This window comes from Crassostrea angulata, chromosome 10 (genome assembly GCF_025612915.1).
Source record: "Crassostrea angulata isolate pt1a10 chromosome 10, ASM2561291v2, whole genome shotgun sequence".
Classification (NCBI taxonomy): domain Eukaryota; kingdom Metazoa; phylum Mollusca; class Bivalvia; order Ostreida; family Ostreidae; genus Magallana; species Magallana angulata.
In genome coordinates, this window is record NC_069120.1 from 27,021,746 (window position 1) to 27,042,559 (window position 20,814).

At 32.2% G+C, this 20,814-nt stretch overlaps 2 protein-coding genes across 2 annotated transcripts; one reads left to right on the forward strand and one right to left on the reverse strand.

Annotated features, from left to right (window-relative positions):
• Window positions 1–70: 70 nt before the first annotated feature.
• LOC128164835 (crossover junction endonuclease EME1-like) lies at window positions 71–18,541 on the forward strand. The gene is made up of 11 exons (XM_052828855.1): window positions 71–248; window positions 1,199–1,774; window positions 2,252–2,389; window positions 2,659–2,832; window positions 3,689–3,781; window positions 4,213–4,328; window positions 6,777–6,891; window positions 13,461–13,576; window positions 14,248–14,425; window positions 15,722–15,778; window positions 16,512–18,541. The coding sequence occupies exons 1-11, from the start codon at window positions 111–113 to the stop codon at window positions 16,620–16,622; spliced, it is 1,812 nt and encodes a 603-aa protein (XP_052684815.1). The 5' UTR covers window positions 71–110; the 3' UTR covers window positions 16,623–18,541.
• LOC128164827 (uncharacterized) lies at window positions 7,318–10,745 on the reverse strand. The gene is made up of 2 exons (XM_052828844.1): window positions 10,562–10,745; window positions 7,318–9,602 (listed from the first exon to the last, which is right to left on the reverse strand). Exon 2 carries the CDS (start codon window positions 9,600–9,602, stop codon window positions 7,884–7,886), a length of 1,719 nt encoding a protein of 572 aa, XP_052684804.1. The 5' UTR covers window positions 10,562–10,745; the 3' UTR covers window positions 7,318–7,883.
• Window positions 18,542–20,814: the final 2,273 nt, after the last annotated feature.

Consider the following 20,814-nt stretch of genomic DNA (forward strand, 5'->3'; position numbering starts at 1 on the left):
AAACAGAGTTTTAATGTAGTGTTACCAGAAAATTTATGGATTATATGTAGCGTATTTACTTTCATTTTGCGAAATGGATTGGTTCTTAGGCATCCTTTTTGGCGGAAAAAATGAATTTAGATGAGAGCATTGAACAGATATCGTCTATGTGTCCATCTTTTACTTATGATGAAATCAAAAGCGACTTGTCTGTAAAAAATGATGTTGAACTGACAGTGAATCGATTACTTGATAAGTCCATAACAAATGTAGGCACGCAGGTTGAGCTGTTATGTTATTCTTGTGTTGTTAGTAATTTATCACTGTTTATTCTGAATTATAAATCAGTTAATCGTGTTGATCTTTAGCATGGTTAGCCTAGATTTTCAGCACAGAACTGGTTTAAGTCTTATATTTTTAATGGACTTCCATCCGGTGTATTTAATGGCAGGATCAGCCAGTCCTTCACAAGCCATGAAGTATATATATTTTTTATATATTGTAATTTGCGCTTATACTCCATAATAACAAATGATCATGCAGTAATTGCAATCACCTTTCTGTAGGTCAAACTCATTTTACACATGATTGACATTTAAATGACAGATCGATTTGTCTATTTTTAAACAGAGACATGCATAAATAACAGAGATTGGCAACTCCACCATTTGCATGTTTTGTTGTTGAAAGATGTTACAGGACCAACCTTACTTTGAGAACTACATATTTTTAAAAAGAAAAATGAGCATAGGATTTAGAAGTTTTTGAATCAATAAATTGAAAAATTAGATTAACATATAGAAAATATATAGGCCAGCTTTAAAACGGTGGTGAAACTTTGGACGACAGGTAGCTAACTGCCACCCGAAACACCTCTGTTATTTTTGTTTATGAAAATAGAATTTGAAAGTTATGGTAATAGGATTAGGAGTAGGATTTACATGTAGCTGTTTTTATTTTGATATATTTGTTTATTAGAAACTGATTTCAACTTTACAACCGAAAGATGCGTGATTTCACATGCATGATTTCAAAAGATTTTGATCAGTTGCTAGTCTTTGTTATTCATGTCTCTGTTCTGACGGTGTCTGAGAGATTTCCAGATAGGCCAGGGGAATTTAAACCATTTGCAAGGGCATTCAAAATTATTACTGGGTGAAAATTACTATGTATACAGTATGTCTACATGTGTTAATAGTGTAAACAATTTCATTTTAAGGGAGCTGATGTAAAATCAGCAATGGATTTCAGCAGTGATGACGAAGAATTACCACAAATATACAAACCCTCCAGTTTATCTGCCAGGGCTACTACAAACCAGACAGGTCCACCATCAACAAATAAAAGCTCCCTGCAGGTTTCCATTATTATAGACAGCGATGAAGATGTTGAAGTTACCGGTACCCGTGGACCATCCAGTGGACTCGGGCAAGTGAATCATAGCATGTCGGAAAGCTCAGAAGATGAAATCTGTTTGCCATCACTTAGAGACAGAATATTAAGTAGTGTGTCCAGTAGTAAATCCATTTCATCATCAGAAACAATCACATCTATGAAACAAAAACTTTTATCTGAAAATAAATGTGACAGAACTGCCATTAATCATCTAAACTCAGGAAGCATGTACAGTAAAGGTCTCTCTTCCATTAATGGATATTCAAGTTCATTAGCATGTTCCGAGGAAACTGTTTTCAGTGATGGATCAATTAGCACAAACAATTTTGATTCCAATTTGGACTTGACCAAAAAAAAAAGAACAAGGGAGGAAATTGCAGCCTTAAAAAATGAAGCCAAGGCAAGTATTTTATATTGTAAGTATTTTCGACTTGATAGTTATAGTAACTGTAGCAGAATATAAACATAAACATAAATTCAAATTTATCAAATTTTACAAAATTTACTAAAGAATAAGGGTATATTACTTAAAACCATTTTAACAAGGCCTTGGACTTTCAGTTGGATATAACTATCTTTTTTTGCGTCAAAACAAGTTATTAAAAATGACACTGGTTTCAAGTGAAATGTACACCGATTGCGTAGCCTTTGCTCAAAAGCCAGACAAATCTTGTTGATTTCAAAGAGCCATGACTGAGTGGTCAGCAATGAAGTAGACAGGTCTAAGTCATATCGCCGATTGACACAACTACCCAAAGTCCAAGCTCCTGTTAAAATGGTTCTATTAGTTTTCCTCCGAAATCTCAATTCTCTTTCTTTTTTAACAAGACCTAGATTCTGTGAATTCTTTCTTATAGCATAGTGTACATATTTACAGATGCGGAAAATGAATAACAAGAAAGCTAGAGAAGAAAAGGCATTGTCAAAAGAGCTAGAAAAGCAAAGAAAAGAACAGATACGCATTGCTGAAAGCGAAAGAAAGAAACAAATGGGAGGATCTAAGGACTGTTTGCAGGTAATATTTTCAAAAATTAAAAATCAACAAAAAGATGAAATTACTTATCGTATATTGCAATGTACTAGATATAAATATATTGCAACTTATACTCAAAGAAATATTTTGAGTGAGTTTTTAAATAAACTCCAAACCAAGAAGAATTAAAAGTGGAGTCTCCTGTTTACACTGATGAAATTATTTCCTTTTCATTTGGGATACATTGGACAATGATTTCAAAGGCTGTGCTCTTCTGATTGTTACATAAACTTGTCTTCAATTTTTCTCAGTACTTGATTTTGATGTTGGATACCCGAATTGTGAACTCTGGAGGGCATGGAGTGGCCATATTTAAGGCTTGTGAAGCACTGGGGATACAGTACATCACTAAAGAACAGACTGTACCATTCAGTATCACATGGAACAGACAAGTCACCAGTATTAATGTATCCATGGAAAATCAGGTATACTGGTACCTATTTTACATTATTAGACCAGATGCAACGATAAAGATTTAAACTGCAGTGTACTGAGAACATCTGTTTTACCGGTATATGATTTTATTATGATGTTTTGAATGTTTAAAGCTAGTACCGGTAATTTGTAAAATGTCTAATAAAATAGTATTGCATCAATATGAAACAAATTCACATTGGGGGCCAAGGAGGTGGTATTTGTTATGTATACATTTGATCTTGCCAATCAGATGATCATTTAATTTTTAACATGCATTCAATTGCATTTCTCAGCATTTGAAGAGATACATTAGGTTGGTAACAGTCTAATATAGCTGAAGTCACAAATCTTTTGAACATCAGTGTATTTGCTTATAGTCATAATGGGGTATATAATTAAAACTGAACAGAGCTTTGGTTTATACCTTGGCTACATTCTCAATTTAAGCTTTGTTTGCTGGGAAAGACAATTAAATGGGTACACATTCAGGTAGCACATGATTAACATTATGTATCATGTACTTGTCAAAATTATACATGTTTCCGCCCTATGCGATATGAACCAAATACTTGCCTAACTGATTAAAATAAACCCTAGGGATGTGTTAAATTAAAAACATCAAGTATTATGAGGTAGAATTGGTATGCATCTTTCAATTTTGATGTCTGAGTTAGTATGACATAAAATAATACCGTAAGTCGACATCTTCCGGTACTTGGCATTTTTTAAATCGCTTCCCATATTAGCCCTCAGTTGCTGGATATCAGCATGAGATCCTCACAGCTCTCGAGCTGATATACAGCAACCTAACTGGCTAATGTGAGATGAGATATAAAATGCCATGTAAGAATCTGTATATTTCAGGTTGAAACTGTGAAATCCGAGCAGACGGAGGAAGATGTCCTTGTGTTACTCCCAGTCGCTGACTTTGTTAATTTTGTACAGAATCATAAAAAGGTTATAAATCCTAATTTACATGTAGTACCAGTATTTCATAGTAAGAAAAAAGGAAAGCTTTACTTAAATATGAATTTTTTTCTGATGATTTCTTGAAGTCAGTGTTTATTTTTCAATACTTTTGAATGCCTTTCATAGATACTGTAATTCCAATTAGATATCAAATGTTCAAGGAGACATCTTGGAAATTCATATAATATTTTGGAAAACAAAACATGATGTATGATGGTTAATATTGTTTTAAAAGAAAAATGAAGTTAATTCTCAAAAAGTGGCGCCTTCATTTTATAAAACTTTTTTTAATCTATGGAATTTACTTTAGTTTAAGACTACTGCCAATGGTTGTGTTGCTGTAACAGTAATTCATTCATTGATCTACTGGCTCTTACACATATCCTCAAACAGTATGAAATCTATTGTTTTATTTTCAGTGTGGCAGTGAATTAGGAGGCGAACCAACTCTAACAAATTATGTACAGACTGTCAAACAGCATTTACCTAATTCTATTTTATCATTTGTCGTCATAGGGATGGAAAAATATTTTAGGTAATTATTAGGTTGATGACTTTAGTGGCTTTCGTGTCAGGTTCTTAATTTACACAGCGTGATAAATTTCTGGTTATAATTTCAGGCACATAAATGATCATTTAAGATGACATGTATTTGATTCAAAGTATTGTACAAATATAAAGCTCTTATTTTTAAAAAGCAGAGGAAAACCATACATAAAAAAAAGTTTGATGAAAAATTACTTGCCAGAAAAGGGGGAGTACTACTGCACTTGTTTCTATGGTTTTGACAGCATTTGGTTTGCCAGCCAAAATTTTAATATTTATATTACAGTTTAATTAATAAGTATAAACATTTTAGTGACTGTTAGATTATGTCTATTTGGTTCATTTCAATTTTTCAATGTTTGCTAAAAACAACTTGTAAAAAAAATATGGGGGTGTACATGTTCAAGAGACTTTCCAACAAAAACTAGTAGTCAATTTTGATAAATTATAGGTTTTTTTTTTTTTTAAATATATTACTCTTAATAAATGTTTGATGAAAATAGGTGTAAACTTTACAACTTTTGAGAAATTTCCAAAAATATCAAGTTTTGTCAATTTTTTGGAAGGTTTTATTAAGAATAATGTAATAATTAATTTTTGTGAACTTTTTGTAGGAAAACATGCAATAAGAATTTTTCATTTAATGACTATCAATCATTAGATTTTCTAAAATTATAGCATAATATAACGTTTTTGGTGCATAATTTAATATATATTATAAAATCATGCTTCATTGTGTTAAATATTTGGCTGTTGAATTTTTGGACCATGTGATCTGAAGCTCAATGTAGGAAAACAAACTTGCTAAGATATAAATATTTTCGTATCTTTAGTAGGTTTATTACTTTTCAAATTTAAAAAAAAGTTTGGTTGACACAAATTTCTAAAAGGCTGGGTCTTAAAAACATGATAAGATGTCATCATCTGAAAAAGAATCCAACAGAATGGTTATTCTAAATACAGTAAAACTCAGCTATAGTGAAGTCCTAGGGACCAATGGTTTTACTTCATTATATCCATAATTCATTCTATCCATAAAACATATTCGTAATATTAACTATAGCGAAATCACTATATACATATTTTCTTTAACCAGACTACAATTTTTGCTTATTTAGGCTTAGAATGAAAAAACCCATTTTTTTTTATACCTTTAAAGGGGCATGGTCACGATTTTGGACGAAAATTATTTTTTCGATTTTAATGTTTACAGTGTTTCAGTTATAGGCAACCAAAATTTGAGTGTCATTTGTTGAGTTATTTGCGAGTTAAAGAGCTTACAATTCTTAACTATGTAAACAAAGCTTTTGTTTACATTTTGAATGTTGAAGTGAAAATTTCAGTTTTAGACCTCAAATGAATGTGTTAATCGTTAGAAACTGTTTATTTATGCTTAAAATTAATAAGAAGATAGGCAAATCAGCTTTACAAAGATTTTCATTGGTATATTGAACCTATGTAAACAAAAACAGGGCACGAGCCTTGTTTACATGACGAAGAATAACTCATTGACTGGCACCCAAATTTCATTTGATCATTAGAAATGCATTCCTAAAGCATTGTAAATAATGAAAACAGAGAAATAAATTTTGACCAAAATCGTGACCATGCTCCTTTAAAAATCGGATTGTACATGTAAATTGAAGAATTCATGCAAAATAAATTCATTCAAACTATTTTGTTAAATGGTTGTGCAAACTTTTTCAGCTGCAAACAAATTCATTATAAATGTGTTGAATTTGAATATTATTCACCTCTATTGGACCCAAAATCAGTTCACCATATCCATAAATTTGTTATATCCGAATTCGTTATAGCCATAATATTGTACAAAGATTTCTTAAGAATTTTACCAGGGACTCAAACAAACTTTGCTATATCCGAGAATTCGCTATATCCGTCTTCGTACTAATCAAGTTTTACTTTAACTTGAACTTCATTCAATCTATCTATTCTCTCTAAGTTCTTCATCCACTGAAGTTATGCCATTGCCAAATACGGTGGTTTTATTGTTAATCTAAAAACAAGATAAATAATACTGACAATTTCCCATTCTCAAATGTTAATATAGGTAATAAACAGCAATGTTAAAGAGTTCACCAGGATATAACTTGGTTGTTCATGTGATCAAATCCTGTGAAGCCCAATTAAGGGTTTTTGAGGGGAAACCAAGTTCATATCCCAGTGAACTTTTTAACATGCTGGTTATTTCTTAAAACATTAACTTCAGAGGATGACATGGTTTTTTTCTGAAAAAAGTATAACATCATTCATAATCTAGATATGACATTTATTGAATTCAATACATTGTTATTTTTTAAAGAAGTCACATTGTGATGTAAGCAAACCTGGTTGTACATACATAAACTTATTTGTTTAACCAATCAAATAGTACATTACAAACAAGATTAAATGATTTCCTTTTTATTGTATTCAGGGATCAGAAAACTAAGGTACAAAGGAAGCACAGAGCAGCAGTGTTATCCAGTGTGAGGGTGACTCCGTGTACAGACAGTGACCAGGGGAGTGTTCATCGTCTGGATGTCGAAGAGGTTTGACAGATTTTTAAAAAAAAATTTGATTATATGGTTGAAGAGGACATGAATATTGAAAATGAAACTAACAATTTAACTTTACAGTCAAGGAATGTCAAACATTTTTTGTGTGTCAGCCATCAAGTTGAACAACTGTCAAACACTGATTATTTGTGAAAGATATTATTTAATGAAGGATATAATTTGGTTTGATACACCATTATCACTGCAGTATACTATTGGAAGTAATGAAATGTGTGTAATATGCATTATTATGCCTTCTGTCAGTTTGTCACTATATATTCAATACTCATCTATTTTCGCATAGTATCAAAGGATTTATATAGCGTAAGCATACAATGCAGAAATAGAGCACGGCGAATATTTTCAACGAAAATCTTTCAAGCGCCGACTTTTCATGAAAAGGTTTGTCATGAAAAATGTAAAAATTTAAACAGACCTAAGGAATACATGTATTTTGAACATGAGGTCAGTATAAACAAACTTTGTTTGTCATGTTGAATAGAATCATATATAAAAGCCTACAACGTAAATGCTTTAGGCTGTTACAGTATAAAACTACCCTTTTAACATTAATTAAATGGTGCATAGCATTATAAATCAAACTTTAAAAAATCAGTCAATATTAATTTAGACCCTAAATAAACAACAAAGCAATTAATTTACTTACAAGTATTAAATGGAATATGTCATTTAGAAACTTTTTATGACACATATAAGAATTCTTTGTTTATTTTCAAAACTAAAAATATTTTTTCGTAGAATATGTACATTATAGAGGTACTGTACATGTACCAAAAAATTGTTGCATTAAAAAAAAATAAACAAAAACAAAGTATACATTTATGATACTGGAATACAATATGGTCTGAAAGATTTTAGAATTTACAGAATAAGAGAATACGCTCATTTACATGATGTTTTTTTATACTAGAAAGATTACATTATTCAGATTTGATGTCTGATATGTTTGACATATATAGAGAGAATCACTGTAGATACTTGTACACTGTCACTGTGTTGGTGTTATATTGTCCCACATGGAGATTGTTCTCACCATCTACACATAGACAACAGGGAACTTTTATCCCTTGTTGTGGTGTGAGTAGTAAAGACAAGAAACGACCATCCGGATCCAGGATGTAAACTGTGTTATGCATCAGAAAATAACCATCACAAACAAGGATATGACCGAGGAGGTCAGTACAGATACCACAGGGAGAAAACCCTGACCCCCAACCTGTGTAGGAGAATCTGTGTTGTCCTGATTTATTAACTACCACTACAGCATGTTTGTTATAGTCTGAGGTACAGATATCCCCATTGATGTTTTCTGTGATATAGTGTGGATTACGATACAGTCCCTGTCCTTTGTTGTTTCTCTGTATGTTCTGTATTTCTTTCCCCGTCTTGTTGTACCTGGTGACTTTAGCCTCTCCATCCTTCCTCATCCCCACCAGTATGTCCCCGTTGATGTGGGAGGAGAGTATGCTGATTGGTTCCCAGTCTCCTGGTTTAAGGAATTCAGTTATCGTATTATCCTGTTTTATCCTATTGATGACTTTGTTCTTTCTGTCTGTATAGATCAGATCCCCGTCCTGTGTGACTGTGTGGTAGCCTTGATGTCCACCACTGGTTTGTATCTTCTGTAGCTGATTCCCCTGTAGATCTATTTGGACAAGGTTACCACTCTCATCACTGGCCCAGAATCTGCCTGATTTATCTAGTGATATATGGTATACACTGTCAACACCTGGTACTGTGTACTTCCTGACCTTGGTGACAGAGGAAGACAGAGACAGTGTTTGTTTCACGTCTGATTTCTCTTTATCTTGCTTCATCTCTTTCCCTGTAGGTTTCAACTGTGTTAATGAAGTAGCCATGAGTTTTATTTTCCTTTTATCAGGTTTAATGTTTGGGACACCTATTTTTCCAAGTAACTTGCTGACATCATCATAGGTGAATTGACCAGCAGTAAACACTGGTGGGACTGGTTGAGTAGTCTCTGGTATGGATTGGATTTTTGAATTTTCAAATTTTGCAGATAATAAAACTTTGAAATTGCTTAAAGGGAGGTAGTCATGAAACTCTTTTAGAAGTTTTTCAAGGTACTTATTGTAATCATCGTATGTTTTCTCTTGTTGTTTTAACACTTTAAGTAATGACTTTTCTATGGTATTGGCTTGTTCCAAATTGTCTGATGTCACCTTATCTACCAGGTCTTTCAGAGACTTGGCTTCTGCCTTTATGGAGTTTCTGATACCATCCATGGTTTTCTTTACTTCTTTGCCATCTTCATCTGTCTTCGTTTTCAATTCTTTTGATGTTGGAAGGAAATATTCTTGGATTTTTGAAATTTCTTCTAAACAAAATGCCAATTTTTCTGCATCAATGTCCTCCATATCAACAAATTTATGGCCGAAGTGTTCTTCCATGGTTGTGCACTTTGAACATAGAGGAATGTTGCACTCATTGCATAGAATATCTGCATTTCGAGTTGGATGGAGCTTGCATTTGTCCACAGGAAGAAGACGTTTGTGCTGTAGGAAGGGGACCACTTCATGGCTCTTAGTATCTGGACTTTTCTGATGTTCATCTTTGCATTGTTCACACAGTTCTCGGTGACAATGATTGCAGTAAAACTGGCAGTTGTTCTCACAGTCTTCAGTGCCACACTCCAAAACGTATTGTGCTGTCGAGGCTTCCATCTGAAAAAAAAATATCAGGATGATTTTAGCATAATGGTCAGACTCGTTTCTATATACATTGACTTAAAAAAAAAATGTAAGCATATGAAAATGACAACATTGATTACTCAAAATTATTTGGTTAACTTAACATCTCCCCTTCCCCCACTCCTCGTGGAAAAAAGGACCTCACTGTATTGTACCTATTTGGTGGTCCATTGGTCTGACCAAGTGTTTTTCAATTAATATAAAAAAAATCCTTTGCAAGACAGACTTCAAATCTTTAAACTTGGTACACATTTAACCCCTAAGATGTACATGACTTGATTATGAGGTCAAGGGTTAAACTACTCTGGACATTCAATAGTGCCTAATTAACGGGCAATCATTAAAATTCATGGGGGCCAATTTTCATATATTGCTTAAATTTTATAGGTTTGTTGGGACATACTTTCGTGTATTTCCTTATACACACGAAAGGCAATATGACTTAATATCTCAAATCTATTAATTTGTGGAGGAGGTTAATTTGTGGTTTAGAGGGACCTACGAATTCCATGAAAATTGATCCACTACGAAATCTAATGATTTAACAGTATATGTTTTAAAAACATTTTGCTTGACAGACACCAAATCATACAGAGTAGATGACCTTTATTTAGGATAATGTTTGTTAGAGGTCAAGTTCAAACTGCACTGATCATATAGAAAAGTGATATTTTGATTTATTGGATGGTGCTTTATTAGAGGAAAAGATGGATCATCATGATAAAGTAAAAAGCCAGTTCATACATTTAATTGTTCAGACATTTTTTGTATCTTGTTTGTTTGGGACTTTAAAAATTTAAGGGAAAATATATCTCTTAAATAAAAAATTTGTCAACTTTAATCAAATTTCAGAAAATGTACCCAACAATGCACAAAATACAGCACCTTCAATATTTGCTATAGCTAGTTAGATTAAAATGAGGATTACTTACATTTTTCAAAAGGAATTGTGCACTAATATCATAGGTGTCATGGCGGCCATTGAAATGTTGGGATTCCAAGTTTTATACTTCCTCATTGACTTTAAATCCCACCAAGCTAGAGATAGATCTACCCAGTACAATTAATGTACCAGTATTTCGAGCGAAGAATTACTTAAACTGTGATATCTTCTCAGGTACCAGCATTATTAATTCCTTGGGTATAATGGCCGGGTTTCATTAATGTATTAAACATTATATTGATTTGTCATGCCACTGGGTTATTTAATGTACCGGGCCATTAATTATCAGACCCAATATCAGATATAAATGAGGGGTTCAAAGTTGGATGATATAGTGATTTTTCATAAATTTCACTCTTTCTCTTTTCCATCATTATATATTAAAATATTGTTAAATTTGGAATTTAGACAGTTCAGAGAAAATTTAGCGGTCAAAAATTAATCCTACCCTGAAAAAAATCAACTTTCACTTTTGATTACAAGTAAATATTGTTTTCTCTTATCCTTTCTTATCCTACAAAGTAAAATTATTTCGGATCTGTTCATCTAATAATTAATGTAATGTGGTGTTAAAACTAACATGATTAAACACTAGTATACATATTCACACAGTGGTTATAGAGTTTGGGAAACTTGCATTTTCTGATGTTTCTACATTTGCTACACAAGGAATTATCCAAGGGACAAACATAATTATACAAGGCTTAGTTTCTTTGTGTGGGGTTAAGGATACATATTTAGCTTTAAATGTCTATTCATTATTTATGAAAACTAGACACGAAACACTGAAATTCATAAAACAGTTTAAGTTCAGGGGTTCAGGGCTTTGATCCATTTAGTTTGAATTTTTTTTTTAGATCTTAACGTTTTTATCTTTTCTTGACCATGTATGTAAATAAAGTCATTTTAAAGATAAACATGTTAGGTAGATTTAAAATGTAGCAATGGAAATGAAAGAACATGTACCCGGTATTTAGTTTGGCATTTACCGGTAGTTAGAGTGTCAGCATTGTTGAAGGGAGATAGTGACGCATAAACCTATGATTTAGCAAATATAGTATTTTTACACAATTTCTACATATTTCATACATTATATGAAAAGATGTACGGTACTTTAAAAAAAAAATTACGGTGTTGAAAAGTAAATAAATCAAATTAAAAAGAGAAAAATAGAATTAAATGTTGGACCAACACTAAAATATTGAGTTTCCCTTCCGCTTCATAACCACCCAAGCGCAAAGGAGCTGTGTAAATATTGCAGCATGGCAAATACCATGAGCCAGTGGACTTTCATTGAAACCTGATATCTTCAGAATCTATATATTTATAAAGATGCATTCTCTATATATGCATACTTTTTAAACACAGACTTTAAATTACTATGGAATCATATAATTTCACTAGATTTTGACCTGTGCGTGCACGGGTTGACATTGCATATGATATTGGACATTTTAAAGACAGAGATATCGATACACCGTAGGCCTACTGTTTACGTTTACATAACCAAGCTTTAAGCCTACAAAAACGCTATTTATTTCACTACACTCTGCTTAGTAAGAATAATCTAACAGTTTCTGTGTCTCGGGACATGCCTTCACCACATTTAAAATATCTCCCATATACCCGTACCCGTATGTAGCTAAAGAATCGCTCCGAAACGATTTTCATAAATGAACCTGCACTGAAAATAACAGTCAAATTATTCATAACAAATCATTTTAGGCTGTAAATACCTTTTATCTAAATATTTAATTCATATTAATGAAGAATTCCAACACTTTTTTTACTCGCTTCGAATTGACATTCGGAACTCTTGGGATTTTTCATATTAAATGCACTGAGTTAGAGTTTTCTCCCGTATTTCCTTTGATGAACAGAATATATGACAAATTTTTGATGAAAATTTACACGTATTTGTAATATCGTTTCTGAGTTTATCCATGCAAATGTGATGTTGTGGTAACATAAAACTGAAGAGCCTCCCATGATTTAGCATAAATGTAATGCGCATGCGCAAGATTGCTAAATCCAAAAAAAATCCACATGATCTCCGGATTTTTCAAAGGAATTTTTCTTAATTATTAAGAAGCGAGGCTTGATTGAGAAAAAATAAAAACAAATTGGTAATCTTCAAGTACCAATAGTGTTTAAAATATATAAAAAACAGTACTCTTCCGATTTCTCGGTATTAAAGCTAAAAAATTCGAGTCTATTATTTTAATATAGTAGTACTGATGGGGACCAATTTTTGTGGATTGTTGAATTTTTGCTTATTTGTGGGGATGTAATTTTGTTGATATAATATGCATCAGTTTTCAGTTCCAATATGAAAACTTAATCTTTTATACGGTACCCGGTAATTAGTTTTCATGGATGATGTAAATATTTGGGTGTAATCAAGCTGTAACTATTTTTGCAATTGCAATCACGTGACACTAAAATCAATGTCCAAAACAACTTGGTTTGTTTACTTGTGCAAATTCCAGACTTTTAATGACTTGTAAACTGATAGGCGATGACTTATGATGCATGAAACCTTCTCTATGATGAAATATCATATAATTCTTCTTATTTCAATTGTTATGTTCAAAAACTAAACCATTCATTCTGAGTCATGGTGTCACTTTAAGAAAATGTTTTGAGACATGTATTTGTGGGTGTAAGAGGTGAGTCACATAAGCAATTTTGCCTTAAACCCCAGGAAATGTTGTAAAATATTGAAACACAAATGTTTGTAAATAATATTTTTGTATTAAATCAAAGATAGTACAACAGAACATTTGCAAAACAATTGCACTTTGCAAATAAACTCTTTTATACACTATCTAAGCATTTAGTTAAGATTATTTTGAAACAATTATGCTATTATGAATGTTGATTTTCAGGCCATTACAGACAACCAGCTTCAGACAGATGTGATGGTGTATTTGTTGGAGACCTCAGAGGAACTGGCAGAGTTTGTACGCACCTTCTCCAAGGCCGTAGCAGAGAAACCTGCAAAGTAGGACAAACTTAAAATATTGATAAAATTATAATCAATCAATATATTTACTGTATACATGGAAACATTCGCCCCGTTTTATTTTTGCCCCTTTCGCCCTCGTTGACAGCGGGTGAATTTATAACTGGGTGAATTCCAATGTCTCAATGTTATATCTTTTAAAACATAAATTTGTCTGGGTGAATTTAAGATGGGGCAAAACAATGTGCAATTGAAGGGCAAAAATTTAACAGGGTGAAAATAACACTGTATAAGTATTACTGTCCCTATTTATGTTCTTATAAATTTTGTTGATGTTTTCTATTTAAAAAAATGTCAATAATCCAAGATGTTACCAAATAGCCAAAAGATGTTAGGGGAAAACCCTCTAAATGTTTGGTCTTAAATTATTTTAACATGCTTTAGGTTTTATGCAAAAGATACATCCACTTCAACTGATTTTAAAATTTTAGGCTATATTAAGAAGGCTTAATTTTTTAAGACTTATTAATCTGTTTGAGAAAAAGTAATCTATGAACATATAAGAAATTATTCAGATATGAAATCTATTAAGTTTAGAATTTTTGTTCTATGAATAATAGTTTACATGTATAGCTTAAAAAAGTCTATCTAAAAATTCAAGAAAGATCTTTCGGGTATTATGTTGAATTAAAATTTTGAATTGTTTGTAGGAAAGATCGATTACAGACAGCTTTCTTTGATGATGGTGTATCTACAGTGAAAGTTGACAAGAATGGACAAGGTCTTCTGAAGGTTTGGAAGCAACAGCTGCTGCAGTTTAAGAACATCAGTCCTGACATTGCTGATGCTATTGTACAGGCCTACCCTTCCCCTCACTCACTGATGGAGGTACACATAGCTGTCTTATTTAATGGATTTTATTGACTTGTTAGAGAAATGTTCATATTAAGTCCATATGTTAACTTGAGTGAGTGCAGCAGAATATTGCTAGTAGTCCCATTACCATATCATGTTATATGATTTAGTTGTAATGCGCTTTCTGATTGGCTAAAAAAATCATTTAATGTAGTATAAAGAATGTTGCCTACGTCATAGTAAGAGTAACATCAATAAACATATTAATCCGCCTGATGTTAGATTTAAATTTTGTACACTTTGATGTCATTCTGAAGGTCAAATGACTGATTTTATCTTCAATTAATAGCAAGATAATTAAATCATAAAGAATCAATTCAATATTTATTAGTTTTATACAAAATAAAACGGTTTGAAACAATTTGCGCTCTTTTATAAACTGCAATTAAAAAGTGTAGTGTAAACTGTTCAAAACCATTTTATATTGTAAAAAACCAATTGCGGTTTATAAAAGAGCGTAAACTGTTCCAAACCATTTTATATTAAACTATTTAAGGTATAGAATAACGCACCTGGAAAAAGTCACTCAAATTAAGAGGAAATTTTTTGATAAAGAAAGATATAAAGATAAATAAATTGTACAAATGCCAAATAAGCGAAAAATTTGCAGTTTGGGGATAAAAAATGAATATCTAAAATAATTATTCCAGTAAGTAACAACAAAAGCTCCTGCGAGATTCGAACTCAGGATGTACGGATCATAAGTCCGACACTTTATCTACTCGGCTATGGAGTAAGTTATATGCTTTAGTCCATAAAATCCTTTTAATAAAATGAAATGTTGTTTCGATCAGCAGTCAGCCATTTTGTGATGATGTGTTATTCCACCTTAATATAGGATTCATTCCTTAAATAAGAGGAACTCAAAAGTTCCAAAGTATATGTTTAATTTATGTGAAACTTAAATCTATACATCTTCTAGGTTATCATTCATAGGGGCCGTTTAAACAAGTGAATGATTCATCTCGCTAATCTAACAAAAAGATAACAAGAACTTTGACTTGCTAGTATCACCAATCGATAAAATAATCTGAGCTGTTTGAGAATGTGGAAACTGTTTCTCCTTTAAATTTCTTTTGTTGTGGATTACATAAATGTACATCTATATCATTGATAATTTTTTAATAACATTTTTTTTTTTCGAGAAAGCTATTATAAATTTTTTTTGCATATGATTTACTTGTTAAATTGATAAAGGATTGTGTGAGAACTATATATATATACATACAGGTAATAATTTCTTTTTTCATCATATTGTTTGTGTTTTAGGCATACAGAAAATGCAATGATTCAAATGAACAAGAAAAATTATTGGAAAATATTGTGGTAAGTTAATATCTGTATGCTTGTGACCTCTTTCATAAACAAAACTCAAAATAATCTTATTAATTATTATACAAATATTGACTGGGGTTGAGGGCAACATTAATTATATTAGCACCCGAGGAATGAAATATTGCCTGAAGCGAAGCGGAGGGCAATATATTCGACCCAAGGGGGCTAGTATAATCAGTAAATCCCGAAAACATGAAGAAACAAACCAAAATTCGAGAAACGATTTGAAAACAGATCGCCGTAATTTTCTCTGCTCAACATAGAATTCCTGCATTCAATTTTGCGCAAAGTTCATTTCCAAAATATCGTTGGCATCAAACGGTCACTGCTGGTATTCCGCCGCCTGTAGGAAATAAATTATATATGTTCTTTCTGATTTTACTTCACAGTAACTTGCAAATCCTTATATCCGTTATGATAACAAACCGTTGCATTGCGCTTACTTGCCTTGACTGATTGCATATTATGGCATCACCTTGTTTTGGAGTCATGAACGTGAAGAGTAATTTACGCCACTTTTACGAATCAACAAATAAGAAGCAATTAATTGAAATAGAGGGAATATTCTCAAGATATTATTCCTAGCCGGTCAATACTGAAAAAATATTGACCGTTCAATATTTTTCGGACGAGCTATTATTACAATTATTGACTTTTCATCTATATAGAGTTATATTATGAGAATATACTAGTAAATATAACAATTTTTCTTATTTATTGATAGGTAAGACGAGGAGCTGGTGTGTTGGAGACGTCACGCAGAGTGGGGAAGGAGATGTCACGGAGAATCTGCACTTTCATGACCAGTTCTAATCCTAACGAAGTTATCAACTGACTGCAGCTTGTTTTTGCAGCAATCCTCTCTTGTTTTAATTATGTCTCCTCTTTCAAAGGGGAGACATATTGTTTTTGTCGATTTTCTTATTCTTATTCTTCATATTCTTCTTATTCTTCTTCATCCAAATTTGTCCAGGCCGTAACTTAAATACCCTTTGACATTAAGACTTCAAATTTGGAACATAAGTAGATGGTATTGAGAAGGAGTGCACGCCACCAAAAGTTTTGACCTTGACCTATTTTGTTTTTCAAGGTCAAGCTTTTCATAAAAAACATTGTTCGGACCATAACACAAGACTCCTTTAACTTACAGACTTTTAACTTGTATCATAGATAGATGGTATATAACCTAGTTGAACCTTACCAAAAATTTTGACCTTGACCTAGAATTATTATTTCAAGGTCATATTAGAAAAAACTTCATTGTTCAACTTCTGAATATACTTTGACAGAAGGACTTCAAACTTTAAACAAAGAACAATAATAATACACTTAGGTGTACTATTGAATAATATTTGACCTTGACCTTGTTTTACTCAAGGTCAAATTAAGAAAAAAATTATAAAATTTTGTCTGGGTCATAACTTTAATACCCTTTGACATTAAGACTTCAAACTTAGAACATAGGTAGATGGTATTGAGAAGGAGTGCACACTTCCAAAAGTTTTGACCTTGACTTATTTTGCTCCTCAAGGTCAAGCTTTTTATAAAAAATATTGTCCGGACCATAACACAAGACTCTTTTAACATACAGACTTTTAACTTGTATCATAGATAGATGGTATATAACCTAGTTGAACCTTACCAAAAATTTTGACCTTGACCTAGAATTTTTATTTCAAGGTCATATTAGAAAAAACTTCATTGTTCAACTCCTGAATATACTTTAACAGAAGGACTTCAAACTTTGAACAAAGAACAATAATAATACACTTAGGTGTACTATTGAATAATATTTGACCTTGACCTTGTTTTACTCAAGGTCAAATTAAGAAAAAAATAATAAAATTTTTGTCTGGATCATAACTTTAATACCCTTTGACTTTAAGACTTCAAACTTGAAAATAAGGTAGATGGTAATGAGAAGGAGTGCACGTCACCAAAAGTTTTGATCTTGACCTATTTTGCTCTTCAAGGTAAATCTTTTCATAAAAAATATTGTTCAGACCATAACACATGACTCCTTTAACATACAGACTTTTAACTTGTATCATAGATAGATGGTATATAACCTAGTTGAATCTTACCAAAAAAATTGACCTTGACCTAAAATTTTTATTTCAAGGTCAAATTAGAAAAAAACTTCATTGTTCAACTCCTGAATATACTTTGACAGAAGGACTTCAAACTTTGAACAAAGAACAATAATAATACACTTAGGTGTACTATTGATTTATATATGACCTTGACCATATTTTACTCAAGGTCAAATTAATTTTGTCTAAGTCTGGGTAACATATAGCTGACATCATTCTTTTTCAATTGTTAAATTTGCCCCATATAACAATCCTTGGGGAGAAGGGGAGACATGTGTTTTTTTTATAAAAAAAACAATACCCACTAGTTACCTGTTGTTATTATTATTAAAGGGTGTATTTTAAAAAATCATTTGAACAATTAATTGTGTTTTATCCTTCACTATGTCAGTGCATTTGACTTGTAGAGTCAATGAAATTTTGTATTTGTCTTTGTTGATTAAACACAATTTACTAGTATTCAAAAGTGACCAGTCATGAGTAACTTTTAGAAGAAACCATTTTAGAATAAGATTACTTGAACGATCACGTGCATTAAGGTTTCCAGTTTAGAAGCTTGATTATTTGGTAAATTGAAAAAAACTTGCAATGTATTTAAAATAGATTTTTCCTTGCATCACAGACAATAAATTGAGAACAATAAAGTAAAAAGTTAGATTTAGATTTTATTTCAAAACAAGAGGCACGTGGGGTTTATCTTTAGTTTTCTTGGTTTTAAGTTTATTAGATTAATTTACATGTACATGTATTCCTCCTGGATTGAACACCTGCAGTCCATCGCAGGTTAAGATGAGAGTGTCGAACAGATATTGTCTATGTGTCTTTTTATAACTCATGATAAAGTGGAAAGCGACTTGTGAATAACAAAGTTAAAAAGACAGTGAATCGATTTCTCGATAAATCCATGACAAATGTACGCACGCATTTTGTGAATATTATTGTGTTATCTGTATTAAGGTCTTTACACCCTACTGCATTCAACCCTACATCTTGAAAACGTTTTATAACTATAATGACACTTGCACCTAAAAGTTTGTTACTGCCGCTCCTCAGAAACTGTGACACTTGCATGCACAAAACCGCCTCGGACGTTCTTGGTCTCACAAGTAGTTGTGCATCTCTTTAAGAGAAATGGTTTCTCATTCCCGTCCTAGAATTACTGTCTTTGAAATTTTTCACATTTCGCAAAACATCAGAAATATGAAAACCACTGACTGTAGAAACACAAAAACTTAGTCAACCTTTACACAATCATGCTAAAAGGTCAAGGTCGAAGGTTTCTAAGCTTTTGTCGAAGTTCACTAAAAAGTTACCCTTGTCTGTTGACATCGAACTACCGTATTCAGAGCACTCAAAGATATGAATACTCTTATGCAAGAGGTAAAAGGCGACTGTCCCCCCCCCCCCCCCCCTCCCCCCTTTCGTCCACTTCTGGTATATGCGTGATTAGATCTTAATTTTTCAATTAAGCCATTGATCTTCATTCTTACACTCTTATGCAACATTGCAGCAATGATCAGGCTTATATAGAGACGACTTTTTAAAACAAGATATCAAGTTTATAGGCTTTTGAGGGTCAATTGTCGTACTTGGGCCTTCAATGCAGAAAAAAATTTCAACTCCTGAGCTCGAGTGAGTTTTTATGCTTGAAATTTATCCGTCGTCCTCGATGTTCTCTTTGTAAACTTTTCACATTTTCATTTTCTTCTCCAGAACCACTGGGCCAAATTTATCCAAACTTGGCACAAAGCAGCCTTGGAGAAAGGGACTTCAAGTTTGTTCAGGTCCTCTATATACATGATAATAGGAAAATGATTGAGAAAGAGTAAATATAGAGTGGGTAGTTTAAAAATATTTTTATCAAGAACCAGATAACTTATAAAATCCAAACTTTGTCATTATATAGATTTCTGATATATGTTAGATAACTTAGATTTAAATTAATTTGTTCAATTCACGACTCCCAAGGGTTAGGAAGGGCCCCTTATTATTAGTTGAAGTAAGTATGAGGAAGATTTAAATGCTGTACTGTTAGGATTAGTGAGTGGAGCCTTGGATGAGAAAACAAAGCGTAAGATTTGTAAGTTAGGTTGTAATTACTGTATACAGGGTTATTTTCATCCCATGTAATTTTTGCCCCTCTTCACTTGTAAACAGTTTTTTGCCGTCTTCAATTCGCTTTCACACAGGATTAAAGAGAGATATTATAAGTCAGTGGAATTTCCCATGCAGTTTTCATTCGCCCGCTGACAACAAGAGCGAAAGGGGCGAAAATAAAATGGGGCGAATATTTTCCTGTTTACAGTTTAAATTTTGAGTGCTTTAATTTCTTTTAAATGAATGAGTAAATCAATTGGTTGGAAATATGATAAAGCAATCGCATTTTTTCTGGATACTGAATTCAAATGAAAGGCAGGATCAAGATCCTCTTATGTATTTACGAACAACAAAAGAAGCAAAGCCAAATGCCATGCCCAGTCTCCCTCTGTTTATTGCAGCTGATAACAATCCATCAACATCTTAACATTATTATTCCAGCTTACTCATTTTAATTTAATTATTTTATTTGTGCGCCTAACAGGTAGAAATTAAAATTCAACTTGAGAAAGTACAACTTGCGACATAATAAATAATGTTGATAATTCCACCAATATAGATAACCTGATATACATAGTTATGTCTTAATGGCAAAAAGTGTCATGACAGTTCTGAATAACAAACCTTGGTATTTTCATGATAAATTTTTTGAATGAGGTCTTTACTTTTTGCAGCTACAAACTAGGCTTGAATACTATATTTGAATAGTCGATATTTTTGGGAGGGGTAAGAAAAAAATACAAACTCAGTAATGGGTCTCAGGAGATGTGCAAAGATCAGTATGGGAATGTGTGGGTAAATGTCTTTTAAAAATATCCTTATTTAAAACTGCAATGT

Excerpts from the sequence above, each read along its gene's own strand:
- LOC128164835 (XM_052828855.1), top strand. The coding sequence starts at position 111 with ATGAATTTAGATGAGAGCATTGAACAGATATCGTCTATGTGTCCATCT. Across the intron at positions 2,390-2,658 it reads GATCTAAGGACTGTTTGCAG|TACTTGATTTTGATGTTGGA; the intron begins GTAATATTTTCA and ends AATTTTTCTCAG. Across the intron at positions 13,577-14,247 it reads GTAGCAGAGAAACCTGCAAA|GAAAGATCGATTACAGACAG; the intron begins GTAGGACAAACT and ends AATTGTTTGTAG.
- LOC128164827 (XM_052828844.1), bottom strand. The coding sequence starts at position 9,602 with ATGGAAGCCTCGACAGCACAATACGTTTTGGAGTGTGGCACTGAAGAC.